Here is a 19,556-nt window from a genome sequence, read left to right as displayed (position 1 = left end):
TGTCTGGGCACAGTGGCTCATGCCTGTAATCCCAGCACTTTGGGAGGCCGAGGTGGGTGGATCACGAGGTCAGGAGTTCAAGATCAGCCTGGCCAAGATGATGAAACCCTGTCTCTACTAAAAATATAAAAAAAAATTAGCTGGGTGTGGTGGTGGGTGCCTGTAGTCCTAGCTACTCAGGAGGCTGAGGCAGAGGATTGCTTACACCTGGGAGGCGGAGGGTGCAGTGAGCCAAGATCGTGCCACTGCACTCCAGCCTGGGTGACACAGCGAGACTCTGTCTCAAAAAAAAAATTTTTTTTTTTTGTGGAGATGAGGGTATGCACTTTGTTGGCCAGGTTGGCCTCTAACTCCCAGCCAAGCAATTCTCCTGCCTGGGATTACAAGCGTGAGCCACCATGCCTGGCCTCAAATATTGTTGAATGGCTAGCAGTTAAGTCCTTGGGTTTATAAGCATTTTCTCAACTGTCTTCCCAAGTCCCCATGAGACAAAAAACTCATAAAATCCCACCTTACAGAAGAGGCAGCTGGCCCAGCACAGAGATGCTGTCTGCCGCAGGTCACACAGGGTGGCATCTGACACCTGTCTGAGTTCTTCACTCAGAGTCTTTAAATATAATTAGCGTATTTGACATAATGTACATTAAAAACTATAAACCTGTCAGCCTTTGTCTACTGCAAAGAATCCACTACAAATATTGGGGCAGGGATCTGTTCTAGGACCATAGTAGTGTCTCCAGACCTCATGGTCCTCTTCATTAAAACAACAGAAAATTCCTTCTGGGCCATCAGATGAGATCATGAGATAGAAGATTTCCAAGTGAAGATTTTGTTTGTTTCAAGACAGAGTCTTGCTCTGTCACTCAGGCTAGAGTGTACTGGTGCAATCCATAACTGTGGTGACAGCCTCGAACTCTTGGGTACAAGTGATTCTCATGCCTCAGACAACACCCAACTAACATTTTGGTTTTTGTATAGACAGGGTCTTGCTATGTGGCTTAGGCTGGTCTTGAACTCCTGGCCTCAAGCAGTCCTCCCACTTCAGCCTCCTAAAGTGTCAGGATTACAGACATGAGCCACCAAGTCCAGCCTGAAGATTTTTTAAAAATTATTGTTAGTAGTAGTCGCCAGAGTTACTACATCCAAAGTCCCTACTAAGTTCTAAGTAGTCCCTACTAAGTTCTAAGGCAGTTTCTCAACTCATTAGGGTTGTTTTTTGTTTTTTGTTTTTAAAGAAAAAAAGAGGCTGGGCACCTTAGGAGACCGAGACGGGAGGATCGCTTGAGTCCTGGAGTTTGAGACCAACCTGGGCAACATGGGCCCCCATCTCTAAAAATTTTAAATTAAAAAAATGTTTTAACAACAAAAAGCGTTCTGGGAGTAAGGGGCTGGGGCCTGGGCGGCCTCATTCCATATACCTGTGTCGGGTTGAGGAGTTGGAGACACGTTTAGAGACCCCTCCACTCTAGGAATCCACCTCGAGAGATAAAGGTCCCGGCCCTAGCCACACCCCCAGGACACGGCCAGAGGCCACCTCCCTAGGCGGGTCGCTCCCCACCGCCAGGTTCCTGGAGCGCGTGCGGCGCGTGTGCAGGGGTAGGGGGCCGCGGGCGCGCGGACTGGAGCGGCGCGCCCCTCCCGCGTGTTGAAATTCAAAAGAGGCGAACGGCCCCCGGCGCGGCGGCGCGGCTCCGGTGGAGAGGTCAAGGCAGGGGCCAGTCGGAGGCTCCCGGGGCGGGGTCGAACCCGCGGCCAACCTGAGCAGCAGCGGAAGCTTAAAGAGCTCAGGTTCCCGCCCCCCGGCCCTACCATGGCTACAGAGCAGTGGTTCGAGGGGTCGCTGCCCCTGGACCCTGGAGAAACACCGCCTCCAGACGCCTTGGAACCTGGGACGCCGCCCTGCGGAGACCCCTCCTGGTCGACGCCCCCTGGCAGGCCTGGGAACCCATCTGAGCCGGATCCTGAAGATGCCGAGGGGCAGCTGGCTGAGGCCCCGGCCTCCACGCCTTCCCCCAAACCTCTGGTCCCCCGGCCTGGGCCAGCACCTCCCCGCCTATCCCTGGACACTTTGTTCAGCCCCATCACCCAACAGCTGCGCTACCTACTGAAGAAGGCAGATGATTTCCAGAGCTACTTGCTCTACAGGTGATGCTGGACAGGGTCCCAGGTCCCCATGGGTAAGGAGACTTGGAGGGGAGGCGACAGGATGGGTGACACACACCAGGGTCGCAAAATTACAAGCGCTAGGAGCCAGAGGGAGACAGTGGAAGAAGCTAGCATATTAGAATCCAGTTTAAGAGAATGAGGAAGACTGTAGAATTGCGGGTAGGGGATGGCTGCTATTACTGTCGTGGCAGTGTGGGCCTGGGGTTGTCAAGTCTCTAGGACTTTTTCTCCCAGTTTTTAAGTGCTGTCTTACATTTTGAGCCCTGTGCTGGCTAAACAAGACCCACCTGAGCCAAACTTGGCCTGCAGGACATCAGTTTGAGACTCCAAAGGATAATGTGATTCCCAGACCAGGTTTCCCTGTGACTCTCAATTTCAGTGTCCATTGGAATTTCCTAGGAGGCTGGGTTGGGTTTTGTTTGTGTGTTTGTTTTTGAGATGGAGTCTCACTCTGTTGCCCAGGCTGGAGTGCAGTGGTGCAATCTCAGCTCACTGCAACCTCCGCCTCCCGGATTGAAGCAATCCTCTGCCTCAGCCTCCCGAGTAGCTGGGATTACAGGCGCCCACCAACATGTGTTGCCCGGCTAATTTTTTTCTTTTTTTAGTAGAGACAGAGTTTCACCATCTTGGCCAGACTGGTCTTGAGCTCCTGACCTCATGATCCACCCGCCTTGGCCTCCCAAACTGCTGGGATTACAGACGTGAGCCACCGCGCCTACCCGAGGCTGGGTTTTTTTGTTTTGTTTTGTTGTTATGTGTTTTTTTGAAATGGAGTCTTGCTCTGTCACCTAGGCTGGAGTGCAGTGGGGCGAACTCAGCTACTGCAACCTCCACCTCCCAGGTTCGAGGGATTCTCATGAGGCTGTTTTTTTTTTTTTTTTTTTTTTAATGAGACAGGGTCTTGCTCTGTCACCCAAGCTGGAGTGCAGTGGGGCAGTCATAGCTCACTGCACCCTCGAACTCCTGGTCTCAAGCAATCTTCCCACCTCCACCTCCTGAGTAACTGGGACTACAGGTGCCACCATGCCCAGCTAATTATTTTTGTGTAGAGATGGGTTCTTGCTATGTTGCCTAGGCTTGTCTGGAACTCCTGGCCTCAAGCAATCCTCCAGCCTCAGCCTCCCAAAACTCTAGGATTGCAGGCGTGAGCCACTGCGCCCAGACCCTGCAGGAAGCTCTGGGTCCTAAGTGTTGTGAGACTCAGGTGTCAGCACTTTAACAAGTGTTCCAAATGGGTTTGATGCAGGTAAACCAGAAAGATGTTCAGAAAAGACCTGAAACTGGGGGCTTTTCTAATGGGTCAAAGCCAGGGATACAGGTTGGGGTTGAGTAGAATGGGGAAAACTGCGGGGTGGGGAGGGGTTGTGAGGGATTCCAGGCAAAGGCCCCCTTCTTCCTTCAGCAGAGACCAAGTACAGAAGGAGCAGCTGGCCAAGGCCATGCCCACCTTCTTACAGATGTGTGAGCCCTACTTCCTGTACCTGGAGGCAGCCGCGAGAAGCATACCCCCCATCTATGGACCCCTGCAGGAGCTGGTCCGAAAGGGGGTGTGTGGAGGTTTCTTAGACCCCACGCCCCTTTCTTCTCGCAGCTCTGAGCCTGTGGGGATGGTGGAGGGGGAGGCCCACTCCTCTCAGGCCAGCTGATCTCACTGTACCCCCCTCTTGTATGCAGCTGTTAGAGATCTCCCAACAGCTGACCCTGCGCCTGGAACAGCTGGTCCTCATGTACGCTTCCTTTGGGTTCGTGGACCTGGAGGAGATGAACCCTCTTAGGTAAAATGGTAGGAGACTCAGATGGGGGGATGAAGGAGTCCAAGGCCCAGCCTCACCCCTCCATTCTCTCATGTCTCGCCAGCATCTCCTGTTTCTTTTGCGGGAGGTTCTCCATCAGCCTGTCCCATGAGGTCTCCATCTTCAGATACTGTGCCCCAACCGCCTACACTGCCAGCCGCTTCCCCCGCTACCTCTATAAGAAGATGCGCTGGCACCTGGAAGCCACCCCAGAGGCCCCTGGTCGGGGACAAGATTCCCTTGTGGATTAGTAAGTCCTCTTACCCAAATCAAAGTCCTCCCCTTTCTATGATGAATGCCAATATGACCCTCCAAACCGTCACCAGCAAAGTGAAAAGTGAGCCAGGGCCCGAGGCAGTGGCTCACACCTGTAATCCCAACACTTTGGGAGGCCGAGGCAGGAGGATCACTTGAGCCCAAGAGTTTGAGATCAGCCTGGGCAAGATGGCAAGACCCTGTCTCAACAACAAAGAAATTCGCCAGGCGTGATGGCTGGCACCTGTAGTCCCAGCTACTTGGGAGGCTTAGGCAGGAGGATCACTTGATCCCAGGAATTCAAGGCTACGGTGAGCTGTGATTGTGCCACTGCACTCCACCCTGAGTGGAAGCAATAATCTGTCTCTTTAAAAAAAAAGTGAACCAGGAAACTAAAGGCTTTTGAAAGGCTACCTCTATTTTCTTAAAACCCACCCTCCCACCAAAATAAAAGTTCTCATCTTAAAAGTAGGCTGGCAGGGAGAAAAGGCCTTGGAGTCACATTCCTACCTGAGAACTTCAGGGCAACTTCTGATGAGTTCCCACCTCACCTCCAAAATTAAAGCCCTCAACAGAAGTAGCTAGGAAACTGATCACTTCTAATTACAGCTCCCTCCCCTCCTAGCTACTTTCTGTGCTATCGAGATACTTGGGAAGACACAGGCCAGAGTCCAGCCAATTCGTGCCCACAGATCCAGAAGCTGTGGTCCATCGGCCGATGGGTGCCCCTAGGACCAGCCGAGGATGACCTTTATTCATGGTAGGAGCTAGGGCAATAGCAACGTGGGCCTGGGAGCTGGAGGGGGAGGCAGAACCCCACCAAAGACAATCCACCTTCCCAAACACTTTGCTTCCCTTAGTAGTGATAGCATTTTATTGTGCCCTGAAAAGCACTTCATGCAGACCCCAGTAACAACCCATGGAGATCTATGCTATTGGCCCCATTTAACAAAGAAAACAGGGTGCTCAGAGAAGTTGTTACCTGCCCAAGGACACACAGCTAGCAGAGCGAATGGACAGGTCAGGACCAGTTATTCAGCCTCTAGGAGCCATTACTAAGTCTCTGATCAACAAGGAAACAAGTTTCCCCCGGGGGTTTTTCCCACCCGCAGCTGAAACAAAGCCTCTTTCACCTGAGCCTCTCACTCAAAGGGAGGGACTCCCGAGGGGCAGGGGGCACTCAAGTCCAGGCCTGCCTATCCCTGGCCCCCCCACCCCAGGATTTTGTGCCCGCAGCCGCTTGGGGACTACCAGCAGCTGCTGACCATCGGCTTCGAGGAGCCCACGCCCACGCTGGCCACCGACCTACTGGTGCAGATCCTCACGGGCCAGGCAGGCCAGGCCCGGCCTCCGAGCGCAGCCGGGCCTGCGGGGTGGGCAGCGCAGGGGTCTTGAACCTGGGGAAGAGGGTAGGAGCTGGAACTTGACAGTTCCAAACTCCAGAAGAGGGGGCAGGAGAGGGGCTCACTCGTTCTCGCAGTGCAGCCCGGCCTCGCCTTCCAAAGGGCCAGGCCGAGCTGACCTGTCTGCACCGAGTCCGGCTTGGCCGTGGGGCCCTGAATGTGGACACGTCAGTTTTGTGTTAAATAAAAGAAAGAAAGAGGTCACAGGCTCAGCGTCCGCTGCGAATGCCGCGCCCCTCCCCCGGGGGGATTGCCCCACCCACTCGCGTGACCTTCTGGGAAATGTAGTCTTTTGAAAGAAACCTGGAATTCACCAATAGGCGGACGAGAGTTTGGCGCATGCGCATAGGCGCACATGAAGCAAAAAGGGAAGTGGTGCCCGTCAACACCGGAACCCAGAAAACTGCAAGTTTAGGGTAGCGGGGAAATTCAACGTCCACTGGAGGAAGAGACTTAAGGCTACGCCCACTCCCATATTTTGACCCGGAAGTTATTTATTTTAGCGTAAAAGACTACTTTTCCCGACGCGCCCCAGGAAAGTGCCCTCGATCAGTTTCCTAAGGGCCCGAGTTAGACTTTTTTTTTCTCTTCCAGCTTTTGGGACTTGGGGGCCGGACAGGTCGTCGTCTTTCTTGGGGTATCCGGGGTGCGGACAAGGTGGGAGAGCCCTACGGTATCCAAGCTTAGGATCTCTCAGCCTCTCTCTAATCTCGGACTGGAGAGGAGACCCTGACTGAGAGAAATGAACTCACCTGCTCAAAGCTCCTGCGAGCGAGTGGCGGACCTTGGACCTGAACCGGGTACTTGTGATCGCAACCCGGTACTTGTGGCCCGTTGCAAGGGGGAAGGGTGTCCTCCTGAGCCAGGTGTCACTCAGCTGCGGGTTATACCCCTTTAATCCAAGAGGGACCCTTTTGGTTCTCCTCCCCTCCCCTCCCCCCGCCCCCGGCAGCATTTTCATAGAGGAGACACCCAGAGCCCTGCCCTTATTTATGATTTTGAGCAAAGCACCTACCTTCCAGTCCCTGGCACATAGTATTAGCCTCCGTTTCCAGATGATAAAAAAGGACGTTAGAGGTGAAATGAATCAATATTGAATGCCAACACTAGTTTCGCTCTTGTCGCCCAGGCTGGAGTACAATGGCATGATCTCGGCTCACTGCAACCTCCGCTTCCCAGGCTCAAGTGATTTTCTTGCCTCAGCCCCCCGAGTAGCTGGGATTACAGGCTGATGCCACCAGGCCCAGCTAGTTTTTGTATTTCTAGTAGAGACGGGGTTTCGCCATGTTGGCCAGGCTGGTCTCCAACTCCTGACTCAGGTGATCCGCTCGCCTCTGCCTCCCAAAGTGCTGGGATTACAGGCGTGAGCCACCGCGCCCGGCCACTATTGCTCTTCATGGGTATTTCTGGTGACAATTTCTGACTGCATCAAGGATGTTTTTTAGTCCACAGCTGTGGTCTGAATGACATCAAGGAAATCCTGATGCTCCCTGATACCGCTTTGAGGGAGTCCCTGTGAGTTTTCCTGTGGCTCTAAGATGTTTTTCGGGGGGAGGGAAGGGTCTTGCTCTGTCACCCAGGCTGGAGTGCAATGGCGCAATCCTGGAACCTCCAACTCCTGCAAACTCTAACTCCTGGGTTCAAGTGATCCTCCCACTTCGGCCTCCTAAGCAGCTGGGAGTACAGGCAGCGACGATGCCCCGATTTTATTATTATTATTATTATTATTATTATTATATTATTGTAGAGAAGGGGGGGTTCTTCCTATGTTGACCAGGCTGGTCTTGAACTCCTGGCTTAAGCTATCCTCCCGCTTCGGCCTCCCAAAGTGCCGGGATTACAGGCATGAGCCACCCTGCCCGGCCTTTAAGATTCTTTAGACTCGTGGGGTCCAATGGAAATATCAAGTGAGCTGCAAACGCAAATCACATATGTAGTTTCAAATTTTCTAGTAACCACATAAAAAAATTAAGAGGTTAGGGCCAGGCGCTCATGCCTATAATCCCAGCACTTTGGGAAGCTGAGGCAGGCGGATCACGAGGTCAGGAGATTGAGACCATCCTGGCTAACACGGTGAAACCCCGTCTCTTCTAAAAATACAAAAAATTAGCCGGGCGTGGTGGCGGGCGCCTGTAGTCCCAGCCATTCGGGATGCTGAGGCAGGAGAATGGCATGAACCCGGGAGGTGGAGCTTGCAGTGAGCCGAGATCGCACCACTGCATTCCAGCCTGGGTGACACAGCGAGACTCCGTCTCAAAAAAAAAATAAAAAATAAAAAATTAAGAGGTTAGATTCACTTTCGTGATATTTTATTTAACCTGTTATACCCAAAATATTATTTCAATGTATAATCCATGTAAAAAAAATTATTGAGGTATTTTCCTTTTTTGTACTGTCTTAGAAATCTTGGCCGGACATGGTGGCTCATGCCCATAATCCCAGCACTTTGGGAGGCCGAGACAGGTGGGTCACTTGAGGTCACGAGTTCGAGACCAGCCTGGCCAACATGGCAAAATCCTGTCTCTACTAAAAATGCAAAAAAAAACAAAAAAAAAAGGTGGGTGTGGTGGTGGGCGCCTGTGATCCCAGCTATTCAAGAGGCTGAGCCAGGAGACTCGCTTAAATCTGGGAGATGGAGGTTGCAGTGAGCCAAGATCGCACCACTACACTCCAGCCTGCGCGACAGAGCGAGACTCCATCTGGAAAAAAAAAAAAAAAAGCCAGATGCAGTGGCTCACACCTGTAATCCCAGCACTTTGGGAGGCCGAGGCAGGCGGATCATGAGGTCAGGAGTTTGAGACCAGCCTGGCCAACATGGCGAAACCCCATCTCTACTAAAACTACAAAAATTAGCTGGGCATGGTGGCAGGTGCTGGTAATCCCAGCTACTCTGGAGGCTGAGGCAGGAGAACCGCTTGAGCCCAGGAGATGGAGGTTGCAGTGAGCCGAGATCGTGCCATTGCACTCCAGCCTGGGCAACAAGAGCAAGACTCCATCTCAAAAAAAAAAAAAAAAAAAGGAAAAGAAATCTAGCATTTCACATTTACAACATATCTCAATTCAGACTAGCCACAAGCAGCTCTAGACGGTCTCCTTTAAGTCAAATCCACTGTCTCTTAAGACAGGGTTTCGGGTGGGTGGTGACAGTACAGTACTGGAAGGGGAAGGAAACAAGCTTTGTTTCCTGGGTCCTGTTGCTGAGCAGCTTTCTACACCCTTGATTCTCAAACTTCCTAGTGTGCATCAGAATCACATGGAGAGTTTGATCATTAAGTCTGGGATGAGACCCAAGAAAGTGCTTTTTTTTTTTGGTAGAGACTTTGTCTTGCTATATTGCCCACACTGGTCTTGAACTCCCAGACTCAAGCAATTATCCCACCTCAGCCTCCCAAAGTGCTGTGATTATAGGCATGAGCCACCACACCTGGCCCCTGGAAGGCGCATGTCTAGCAATTCCCCAAGCATTGCGGATACTGCTGGTCCTGGTGCCACTACATTGAGAACTGCTGGTTTATATTTACTTCATGGTTCTCATACTCAGCTGTATATTGTAATCACCTGGGAGCTTCAAAAAATACTGATGTCAAGCCCTTCCCCCATTCTGAGTTACTTGACATATGGGGGCCTCAGTTGAGTTTAATATTCAGAAAAGTTAGAGAATCCCTCATCTATACTTAAGTAGTCCTGTCCACTCTTTTTTTTTGGAGATGGAGTCTCGCTCTGTCACCCAGGCTGGAGTACAGTGGTGCAATCTCAGGGCTCACTGCAACCTCTGCCTCCTGGGTTCAAGTGATTCTCCTGCCTCAGTCTCTTGAGTAGCTTGGACTACAGGCATGCACCACCATGCCTGGCTAATTTCTTGATTTTTAGTAGAGATGGGGTTTCTCCATGTTGGCCAGGCTGATCTCGAACTCCTGACCTCAGGTGATCCACTCGCCTTAGCCTCCCAAAGTGCTGGGATTACAGGCATGAGCCACTGCACCAGGCCTAATTTTTGTATTTTTAGTGGAGATGGGTTTTCACCATGTTGGCCAGGCTGGTCTCAAACTCCTGACCTCAGGTGATCCACCCACCTTGGCCTCCCAAAGTGCTGGGATTACAGGCATGAGCCACCATGCCCGGCCCCTGTCCACTCATGACATACTTAGTTCTTGGCTCCCCTGCTGGAAATTAAGACCAGCCTCTAGGTGTTTCCATTTTCCACCTTCCCAGGCTCTCTCCGCCTTTCTCTACATAGCTCCCACAGTCATAGTGAAGTATGCTTAGGATGGGGTCAGCTGATGAGCCCTTCATGGGCTGAGCTGCTCTTGGGTGCAGCCTTGTATCAGCGTGACCTCTCTGTATTTTATGCATATGGATTTCACTAGACATTTGATGACCCTATACAAGAGACAGAGTTGGACAGAGCCAAGAATTTGTTTTTGTTTAAGACAGAGTTTCGCTCTGTCACCCAGGCTGGAGTGCAGTGACACGATCTCAAGAGCCAAGAGTTGAAACAGCGATTCTAAAATGTTCCTGGGTTGGGTGTGGTGGTTCACACCTGTAGTCCCAGCTACTCAGGAGGCTGAGGCAGGAGGATCAGTTGAGCCCAGGAGATCAAGGTTACAGTGAGCTGTGATCATGCCACTGCACTGCAGCCTGCGTGACAGAACAAGACTTGTCTCCAAAATTGAAAACATTTTAAATTTAAACTTCCTGGGTCTCCCCTTTTCTGGTCTTAGTGAATTTTTTTTTTTTTCCTTAGGTTACAGATCTCACTCTCACCCAGGCTGGAGTGCAGTGGTTCAATCATAGCTCACTGTAGCCTCAACCTCTCAGGCTCAGGCGATCTCCTGCTAAGCTTCCAGAGTAGCTGGGACCACAGGCACATGCCACCACACCCGGTTAATTTTTTGTAGAGATGGGGTGGGGCAGTGTCTCGCTATGTTGCCCAAGCTGGTCTTGAACTCCTGGGATCAAGCAATCCTCCTGCCTTGGCCTCCCAAAGTGCTAGAATTACAGGCATGAGTCACCGCGTCTGGTCCTCAGTGCACTTTTTTTTTTTTTTTTTTTTTTTTTTTTTATGGAGTCTTTTTCTGTCACCCAGGCTAGAGTGCAGTGGCGCAATCTCGGCTCATTGCAACCTCAACCTCCCGGGTTCACGCCATTCTCCTGCCTCAGCCTCCTGAGTAGCTGGGACTACAGGCACCCACCACCATGCCCGGCTAATTTTTTTTTTTTTTGTATTTTTAGTAGAGATGGGGTTTCACCATATTAGCCAGGATGGTCTTGATCTACTGACCTCGTGATCCACCTGCTTTGGCCTCCCAAAGTGCTGGGATTACAGGCGTGAGCCACCGCGCCAGGCCCTCAGTGCACTTCTAAGACACTGTAAAACTAGTCCCAGAATGTTAACTGTGCAGATACAGTTTTAGAGACAATTTAGGGTGTTCACCCACCCTCTTGAGCCCCCATCCAGGGGAGAGAAATTAACCAGAGCTTGCAAATTGACAGCCACAGGCCCTATTGCAAACAGGTGTTGCTTGCCACCTTCCTTCCTTCCTCTCCTCCCACACAACTTGTTTTCTAGGCAGGGCGCCTAGAAAAAACTGGGAGGCTGAGGCCAGCAGATCACTTGAGGCCAGGAGTTCAAGACCAGCCTGGACAACATGGTGAAAACCCATCTCTACTAAAAATACAATAAATTAGCCGGTGTGGTGATGTGCACCTGTAATTCCAGCTACTTGGGAGGCTTAGGCAGGAGAATTGCTTGAGCCCAGGAGGCGAAGGTTGTAGTGAGCTGAGATCGCACCACTGCACTCCAGCCTGGGTGACAGAGCAAAACTGTCTCAAAAAAAAAAAAAAAAAAAAAAGTTTTTCCTAAATAGTCACAATCATAAAAATGCAGATTTCTCTCTTAAAAGCCAGGTTTCAGTTGCCTTTTTTATTTTTTTGAGGCAGAGTCTCACTGTGTCACCCAGGCTGGAGTGCAGTGGCCCGTTCTTGGCTCACTGCAATCTCCGCCTCCTGGATTCAAGTGATTCTCATGCCTCAGCCTCCTGAGTAGCTGGATTACAGACATGCACCACCACGCCCGGCTAATATTTTGTATTTCTAGTAGAGACGGGGTTTCACCGTGTTGGCCAGGCTCGTCTCGAATTCCCGGCCTCAACTGATCCACCCACCTCGGCCTCCCAAAGTGCTGGGATTACAGGCGTGAGCCACCGCGCCCGGCCACGGATGCTTTTGGAAAGCAGAAACTCTTGACCCAACACCACGAATGAGCACGTCTCATAGTGAGGACCCATGAGGTCAAGAAAAACGGTGATCATTAGGAACTAATAATGTTGAGAAGCCTGAACCCTCACCACCTCTTTTTTTTAGTAGCTATTGTTTACGTTCCCAGGGTAGGAACAGCCTCTTATCACCACTGTCTAGCCAGTGCCCAGCGCAGGGCATACCGTTGGCACCAATAAATGTTGACGAGGAAGCCTGGAAACGAGAGGGTGTGAACTCGGTAAGCGCGCCACATTTTGCGCCCGGGCCGCCAGGGGGCGGTAGGACCTGGGCCAGGCCGTGTCTGGCCGTGCCGGGGGAGGCGGGCAGCCCCAGAGCAGGGCGGTAAGGGCGCATTCCCGCATTCCGGCCCGCACCTCTTGGGGTTTTCTCGGGCCTCCCTCGGCCCGCCGTGCTCCCGCCCCACCCCAGACGAAGAGGACCCAGAAAAAAACAGGCTGCAGTGCCCTGAAAGAAGAGGCTTTATTGGGGGTGGGGGGAGTGGGGCAATCGAGGCGGTAACTCCGGCCCTCTTAACAGTCAAGGGAGAGGGTAGTTCAGTTTGCAATTAGGCAGAGAAGGGCTGGGCAGTTTCACTGGCGGAGTTGTGGGTGGTGGTCAGTTTCCCAATGGGGGACTGTAAGTTTTATAGAGGGGGCTGGTCAATTTCACAAAGGCAAGTCGATTTCATCTTCCCCAATGCAGAGAGCCGACCCTTCTCCAGGCCTAATGCTAGACGCCCCCCGCCCTGTTCCTCTGACGCGTACGTTACTTCCGGCCGGGGGTCCCAGCCTTTTCAAACCTCAAGGTTTGCGCTCCTCCTGGGGACAGAGGGCCAGAAGGAAGGCCGGCCTCAGGGACCTGCGCACTGCATCCAGGCTCGGGGTGGCGGTTTGGGCCTCAAGACCACCGTCTCCTCTTCACCCCGGGGATGCGTCCCAGACTGAGTTCTGACCAGAGTGGCCCTCCAGGGAGGATGCACTTTTCCCCACCAAGCGTCCTGGCACCGGAGGGGTCGGGGGACCGACAAGCGCTAGAGGCACACGGGTAAGGGGGCTCCCACCTGCTCCAGGCCGTTCTCCGAGACCTTTCTGCGGGGGGGCCAGATCACCGCCAACTTTCCGTCGCCCCTGCTCGCTGCGGGGGAAGGGGCGCTCAGCTCACCAGCTGGCGGCAGCCAGGATGAAAGGCCGGCCGCACCCCTTAAACACACACAGGCGTTCACCCTCCGCCTCCCCATGAAAGCCTCCATTCAACTCCAGGCACCCAGGAACCCGAGGGAGGAGGGAGGTGAACCCAGAATGGAGAAGCAGGAGCCCGAAAATTCAGAGGGAGGACCCAGGAGTGCCAGAACCCAGTCAGGGTTCCCTGGAACCCGACAAAAAGGAAGACATCTGGAATGCCCCCACCCCCGCGCAGCCTGGGTGGTGTGGATCAGAGAGTCCATCACTCCCGGTGGAGGGGTGGATCACAGCGAGTAATGGAGCTCCAGAAGGGGTAGGCAAGAGACAAAGTTGAGAGGGGGTCTGGGAGCTTGGAGGGAGAGACCCCGAGAATCGGAGGGCCACAGGAGGGGCCACTGAAGTTGGGCAATCGGTGGGGGCGGCTGGAACCCTGGGGGTCCCCGGCGTTGCTACGCCCGCGGCTTACCGGTGAGGCTCGGCGTAGGCTCCTTGAACTCCGCGGTGCCATAGACGCTGCGCCGCTGGCGCTGCAGTTCCTGCTCGCGCTCGCGCACGGCGCGCACCTCCTGCTCCAGCAGTGACGGAGTGAAAGGCGGCGGGGCGCTGCCCAGCACCGGGCACCCGCCCTGCACGGCCGAGCGCGGCCGTCCCCCAGGCTCTGGCAGCCTCTGCGGGCCCGCGCCGTCCCCCGCCCCCGCCGAGGAGCCGCTCCCCGCCGCGGCCTCGAAGAAGCGCTTGAGTTCGCCCAGCGGCTGCGGCGGCGACCGGGCGCGCGGCTCGGGGACCGCGGGGCGCGCCAGCGCCGCCTGCCGGTGGGCCTCCCGCTCGATGTCCCGCTGCATCTGCGCGCCCGCCCGCGCCCGCTCCAGGGCGCGCGGGAGCGCGGGGCCAGGACCCGGCAGGTTGAGCACCGGCCGCACGCGCAGCTCGACGAGTTCACGGCCTGCGCGGCCCGGGCTCAGGCCCCGGCTCCGGCGCAGGCTCTCCTCGCGTTCGCAGCTGCGGCGGATTTCGCGCTCGATGGGCGTCTCCATGAACCGCTCCTCCCGGGGACGCTGGGGAGCCTCGGGGCACGGCGGAAAACGCAGGTGGGGGGCTTCCGAGCCTGACCTGGAGGAGGAGGTCTTAGGGCCTGGAGGGGGATGCTGCCCCTGGAACTCCGCCCTTTGCGCTTCGGACGGCCCAGGGTCGTCTCTGCCTGGCTCAGGACTCTCAAAGCCCGCAGCTGTGGACAGCCCGGGGCTCTCTGCGTCCTGCTCGACTGATGGCTCGAGGACTTCGCTCTCTTGCTCCAGGATCTCCACGTCCTTTGCGGAGGGCTTGGGGACCTCGGTGTTCAGCTCCGCAGCAGCTCTGGGGCTTCGCTGTCTGGCCCTGGGGACTCCTGGCCCTCCTCTTCAGATGACCCCAGGGTTTCGTTCTCCGGCCGGTGGGGGCCTTCGTGTCCAGGGTTGGAAGCAGTTCGGAAGCCTCAGTTCCCAACCGGGGTTTTGATTCCCAGAGCGAGGACAGAGGGCACTGTGAGGCACCTGTGGCGGCAGTGGCGGCCCGTGGGTTCCAAGGCGTCGCCCGCACCGGCCGCTTCTCTGACCCGCCTCTGGCCTCCAGGAACGGCCCCCGGGGGCAGGGCCGGGCACCGCCCCCGGCACCTGCCAGGAGGACTCCCGCCCCGCCCTGGCCCCGCCCTCGGGACAAGGGGCGCCTCGGTTGGGCACTCAGTTTCATCAGCTAGCGCGCCCAGTCACCTCAGGGCACGGGACTTCTTGGAAGAGGGCTTCCTTAGACCCGGCCCCGCTCTCTGGGGGGCCATTCTGGGTGCTGGGTTCTACTGAGCGCACCCTGGCACTTTTTCAGAGCCATGTCCCCGTCATCGTCCGGGAGACTGGGCCCAGCAGCGCGTCGGACTGGGGTTCTGAACCACTAGCCGCTTGGTGAGGTGTCCCCCGAAGCCGTCTTTTCGGGACCCGGGCAGCCCCGCTTGGTCGTGCCAGCCGGCAGGCAGCGACTCCTCAGGCCTCTGGGCCCTCCCTCCGATCCAGCCTTGCAGCGCACAGCTCCGGCCCGAGGGGGCGCCAGGAGCCGCCTTACTGGCCGCTGGGGTCTCCCTACCAATGCTTGGGCTCAGCGAGGTTCCCAGCCGCGCACCACTGCCCCCACGCCAAGCCGAGAAGCGGCTTCCCTTCTCCTCCCGGAAAAATCCGGGAGGTGTCCGCTGCCAAGGGCACTCCCGGATTGAGGGAGGAGGGAGAGACGGACACAGTGCGCCGTGGGCGCAGCTTAGCGGTTGCAGTTGAAAGGCGGTCACCTTGGGCCCGGGCGCCTGGGGAGGCCCAGACAGGAAACAGGAGGCGTCCAGGGTAGGGGGAAAGAGCAGCTGGGGCCGGATCATGCGGTTCAAGGGCAGGATCGATGCCCTTGCGCGGGCCACCCTCCCCTAGGGACGTTTTCCACTTTCCCCCTAATGGAAGCAGACTCTTCCCAGAACCTGCCCCCAACCCCACCATTCTGGGGTGCCCAGAAGGAAAAATACAGTTACCGGCCGGGCACGGAGGCTCATGCCCGTGATGCCAGCACTTTGGGAGGCCGAGGCGGGAGGATCACCTGAGGTCAGGAGTTCGAAACCAGCCTGGCCAGCATGGCCAAACCCCGTCTCTACTAAAAATACAAAAAAAAAAAATTAGCCAGGCCTGGTGGTGGGCGCCTGTAATCCCAGCTATTCGGGAAGCTGAGGTGGGAGAATCACTTGAACCTGGGAGGTGGAGGTTACAGTGAGCCAAGATCACGCCACTGCACTCTAGCCTAGGCAGCAAGAGCAAAACTCTGTCTCAAAATAAATAAATAAATAAATAAGCTGTATACTTCTGGGAAAAAGTTTTCTTTATAGCACCTTCCCCACTGCATCATCTCCTGGTCCTTCCTCCAGCCATGCCAACTGGGCTGGGTTCTTGGCCCCCTTTCACGGGAACATTTTTTTCTTTTTCTTTTTCTTTTCTTTCTTTCTTTTTTCTTTTTCTTTTTTTTTTTTTTTTTTTTTTGCCGGTCTCAGTCTTTAATCGTGGCAGGGCCTTACGCACGCGCGCACATACACACACTCAGGCTTCAGATCTTGTTGAAAGCTGCGATATCGACACTCTGCACGTGCTCCTCAAATTTAGTGATCTCCTCCTCCAGCAAGTCTGTCCCCACCTTGTCGTCCTCCACCACACACTGAATCTGTAGCTTCCGGATACCGTAGCCCACGGGCACCAGCTTGGAGGTCCCCCAGACCAGCCCGTCCAGCTCGATAGAGCGCACACAGGCCTCCAGCTGGGCCATGTCCGTCTCATCGTCCCAAAGCTTGACATCCAGCAGGATGGAGGACTTGGCCACTAGTGCAGGCTTCTTGGCCTTCTTCTCCGCGTACTGCCGTAGCCACTCCTCCCGCAGCTGTGCCGCCTCCTTGTCCTCCTCCTCATTGTCGCTGCCAAACAGGTCAATGTCATCATCCTCGTCATCCTCTGCTGGTGTGGCTGGCTTCTTGGCCGGGGACTCCACTTGGCGCATGGGAGACACGTGCTGGGTCTGCGGGGCCGTGGCCCGGTGGCCAGGCGAGCTCTTCTCCAGCACGTTCAGCTGGGCCTCCAGCTTGGAGATGGCCTGCTGCAGCTCCTGTACCACGCCACGCAGGCTCTGGTTCTCCACTTCCAGACTGGCGATCCGGACAACGAGCTCGCTGTGGTCTCCGCTGGGGCCACTGGAGGCCCCGGGGCCTGAGCTTCCAGCCAGGGATTTCTGGATGTTCTCTCTGGCTCTCACAATGTCATGGAGGATCACGCTGGCACCGTTCTCCTGGCGGGAGGCACCTGCCACAGGCCCGTTCATCTGCTGGTAGAATCTCCTTTCTGCGTCGTCATATTTGAACTTGTCAAACCAGATCTTCTCATGTGCTAGGAAGTTTGTAGCCATTTTTCTGACGCCAGCCAAGGACGCGGCGACCAAGGAGGAGGAATCGGCGGACGCGGGAAGATTGATGAAAGGGCTCTTTTTCTTTTTTGAGACGAAGTCTCACTCGGTTGCCCAGGCTGGAGTGCAGTGGTGTGATCTTGGCTCACTGCAACCTCCGCCTCCCGGGTTCAAGCGATTCTCCTGCTTCAGCCTCTGGAGTAGCTGATATTACAGGCGTGTGCCACCACGCCCAGCTAATTTTTTTGTAGTTTTAGTAGAGACAGGGTTTCACCATGTTGGCCAGGCTGGTCTCGAACTCCTGACCTCATGATCTGCCCGCCTCAGCCTCCCAAAGTGCTGGGATTACAGGTATGAGCCACCGCACCCGGCTTCTGGGAGCTTTTTCTGACAAGAGCACCTATGATGTCCGTTTGGCAGATTCAATCACTGACTTCATTCCCTGTCCTCCTCTTCATTAGCTCCTTGGTCTTTGGGTACACCACCCCCTCCTGATTTCCTTCTACTTCACAAGCACCCCTTCTCAGACTTCTGTTTCACCTTCCTTCCCCTCTGGCTTCCTTGGGGTCACCTGATGAAAGAGAGGAGAGTGAAGCCAAGGTGTTTATCCCAGCCAGGCACGGTGGCTCACACCTGTAATTTTAACACTTTGGGAGGCCGAGGCAGGAGGATTGCTTGAAACCAGCCTGGGTAATATAGGGAGACCCTGTCTCTGCAGAAAGGAAGAAAGAAAGAAGGAAAGAAGGAAAGAGAGAAAGAAAGGGAGGGAGGAAGGGAGGGAAAGAAGGAAGGAAGGAAGGAAGGAAGGAAGGAAGGAAGGAAGGAAGGAAGGAAAGAAGACATTTTTTTAAATTAGCTGGGCATGGTGGTTTGTGTCTGTAGGCCCAGGTACTTGGGAGGCTGAGGTGGGAGGATCATTTGAGCCTAGGAGTTTGAGGCTGCAGTAAGCTATAATAATGCCAATACACTCCAGTCTGGGTGATAGAGAAAGACCCTGTCTCTAAATAAATAAATAAATAAAATAACACTAAAAAAAAGATGTTTAGCTGGGCACAGTGGTTCACACCTGTAATCCCAACACTTTGGGAGGCTGAGGCGGGCAGATGGCTTGAGCCCCAGGAGTTCAAGACCAGCCTGGGTAACGTAGTGAGACCCCATCTCTACAAAAAATGCAAAAATTAGCAGCATGTTGGTGGTGTGTGCCTACAGTCCCAGCTACTCAGGAGGCTGAGGTGGGAGGATCACCTGAGCCCAGGGAGATCAAGGCTGCAGTGAGCTGTGATCACACCACTGCACTCTAGCCTGAACAACAGAGTAAGACTCTGTCTCAAAAAAAAAAAAAAAAAAAAAGTTGGCCACGCGCAGTGGCTCATGCCTGTAATCCCAGTGCTTTGAGAGGCCGAGGCAGGTGGATCACCTGAGGTCAGGAGTTCGAGGCTAGCCTGGCCAATATGGCGAAAACCCATTTCTACTAAGAATACTAAAAATTACCCAGGTGTGGTGGCGGGCACCTGTAATCCCAGCTACTTGGGAGGCTGAGGCAGGAGAATTGCTTGAACCTGGGAGATGGAGGTTGTAGTGAGCCGAGATTGCACCATTGCACTCCAGCCTGGGCGACAGAGTGAGACTCTGTCTCAAAAAAAAAAGAAAAAGTTTATCCCATGTCCCCTCCCTCCAAGCCCCATTGGTGACATCCCTTTGCTACAGGCAGTAGCTCTACACAGCTCTCTCCAGGGCAAAGAGGTGGTCACAGCTGCCAGGCGTTGCTAACCGAGGGTGTCTATACTGTGCCTTGATGGTTTCCCCTCCAGCTTTACAAACTGGGTTCTATTAAGTTCTCATCAACCACCGTGTTCAAGTGCACAATCTTTTTTTTTTTTTTTTTTTTGAGATGGAGTTTCGCTTTTGTTGCCCAGGCTGGAGTGCAATGGTGCGTTCTCGGTTCACTGCAACCTTTGCCTCTTGGGGTTCAAGCGATTCTCCTGCCTCCGCCTCCCAAGTACCTGGGATTACAGGCATGTGCCAGCACGCCCACCTAATTTTTTGTATTTTTAGTAGAGATGGGGTTTTACCATGGCCAGGCTGGTCTTGAACTTGTTACCTCAGGTGATCCGCCTGCCTCAGCCTCCCAGAGTGCTGGGATTACAGGCATGAGCCACCGCGCCCAGACTTTTTTTTTTTTTTTTTTTTGAGAAGGAGTCTTGTTCTGTTGCCCAGGCTGGAGGGCAGTGGCACAATCTTGGGTCACTGCAACCTCCACCTCCTGGGTTCAAGCAATTCTCTGCCTCAGCCTCCCGAGTAGCTGGGATTACAGGCACCCACCACCACGCCCAGCTAATTTTGTATTTTTAGTAGAGACAGGGTTTCACCATCTTGGCCAGGCTGGTCTTGAACTCCTAACCTCATGATCCACTCGCCTCATTCTCCCAAAATGCTAGGATTACAGATGTGAGCCACTGCCCCCAGCCTCAAGTGCACAATCTTTCCTATTGGGACTCAGGCTCTGACAAATTTCAATCTCATGTTTTAAACATCTAGGCTGGGCTGGGCACAGTGGC

The 19,556-nt window shown here is 54.4% G+C and overlaps 3 protein-coding genes and 1 non-coding gene across 10 annotated transcripts in view; 1 reads left to right on the top strand and 3 right to left on the bottom strand.

The window, feature by feature from the left end:
- Window positions 1–15,997, bottom strand: part of MISP3 (MISP family member 3) — a 31,745-nt gene extending 15,748 nt beyond the window's left edge. Inside the window, exons 1-3 of one of the 5 annotated variants that reach the window (XR_008541100.1) lie at window positions 13,523–15,997; window positions 12,936–13,074; window positions 12,337–12,693 (exon numbers count right to left, since the gene is read on the bottom strand). Coding sequence is in view for 4 of the 5 variants with exons in the window: in XM_054673924.2 (XP_054529899.1) it covers window positions 12,906–13,009; window positions 13,523–14,090 (672 nt within the window). In the remaining variant the exon portion in view is untranslated. Of the gene's footprint in view, window positions 1–12,336; window positions 13,075–13,522 lie in introns of those variants that run through there. The other 4 variants (XM_054673925.2, XM_054673926.2, XM_054673924.2 and 1 more) reach the window with 4 other exon arrangements.
- C19H19orf67 (chromosome 19 C19orf67 homolog) lies at window positions 281–5,818 on the top strand. 3 transcript variants are annotated; one of them, XM_016935281.4, is made up of 6 exons: window positions 281–2,145; window positions 3,569–3,713; window positions 3,841–3,941; window positions 4,024–4,209; window positions 4,840–4,974; window positions 5,451–5,818. In XM_016935281.4, exons 1-6 carry the CDS (start codon window positions 1,811–1,813, stop codon window positions 5,476–5,478), a joined length of 930 nt encoding a protein of 309 aa, XP_016790770.1. In that variant the 5' UTR covers window positions 281–1,810; the 3' UTR covers window positions 5,479–5,818. The 3 variants fall into 3 exon arrangements, with proteins under 3 accessions (XP_016790770.1, XP_009433153.1, XP_001157381.2); XM_009434878.5 differs by having other exon boundaries at window positions 282–2,145; window positions 3,572–3,713; window positions 5,435–5,818; XM_001157381.8 differs by having other exon boundaries at window positions 286–2,145; window positions 5,435–5,818.
- On the bottom strand, window positions 13,921–14,039 carry MIR1199 (microRNA mir-1199). The gene has a single exon (NR_106612.1). It is a non-coding gene; the product is annotated as a microRNA mir-1199 (primary transcript).
- Window positions 15,998–16,023: 26 nt separating the features above from the next.
- LOC455775 (elongation factor 1-delta) lies at window positions 16,024–17,100 on the bottom strand. Its single transcript, XM_009434877.5, has one exon. It carries the CDS (start codon window positions 16,999–17,001, stop codon window positions 16,156–16,158), a length of 846 nt encoding a protein of 281 aa, XP_009433152.2. The 5' UTR covers window positions 17,002–17,100; the 3' UTR covers window positions 16,024–16,155.
- Window positions 17,101–19,556: the final 2,456 nt, after the last annotated feature.

This window comes from Pan troglodytes, chromosome 20 (genome assembly GCF_028858775.2).
Source record: "Pan troglodytes isolate AG18354 chromosome 20, NHGRI_mPanTro3-v2.0_pri, whole genome shotgun sequence".
Classification (NCBI taxonomy): domain Eukaryota; kingdom Metazoa; phylum Chordata; class Mammalia; order Primates; family Hominidae; genus Pan; species Pan troglodytes.
Note: the sequence above shows the minus strand (reverse complement) of the source record. Positions and strands in the feature narration are given on the sequence as shown.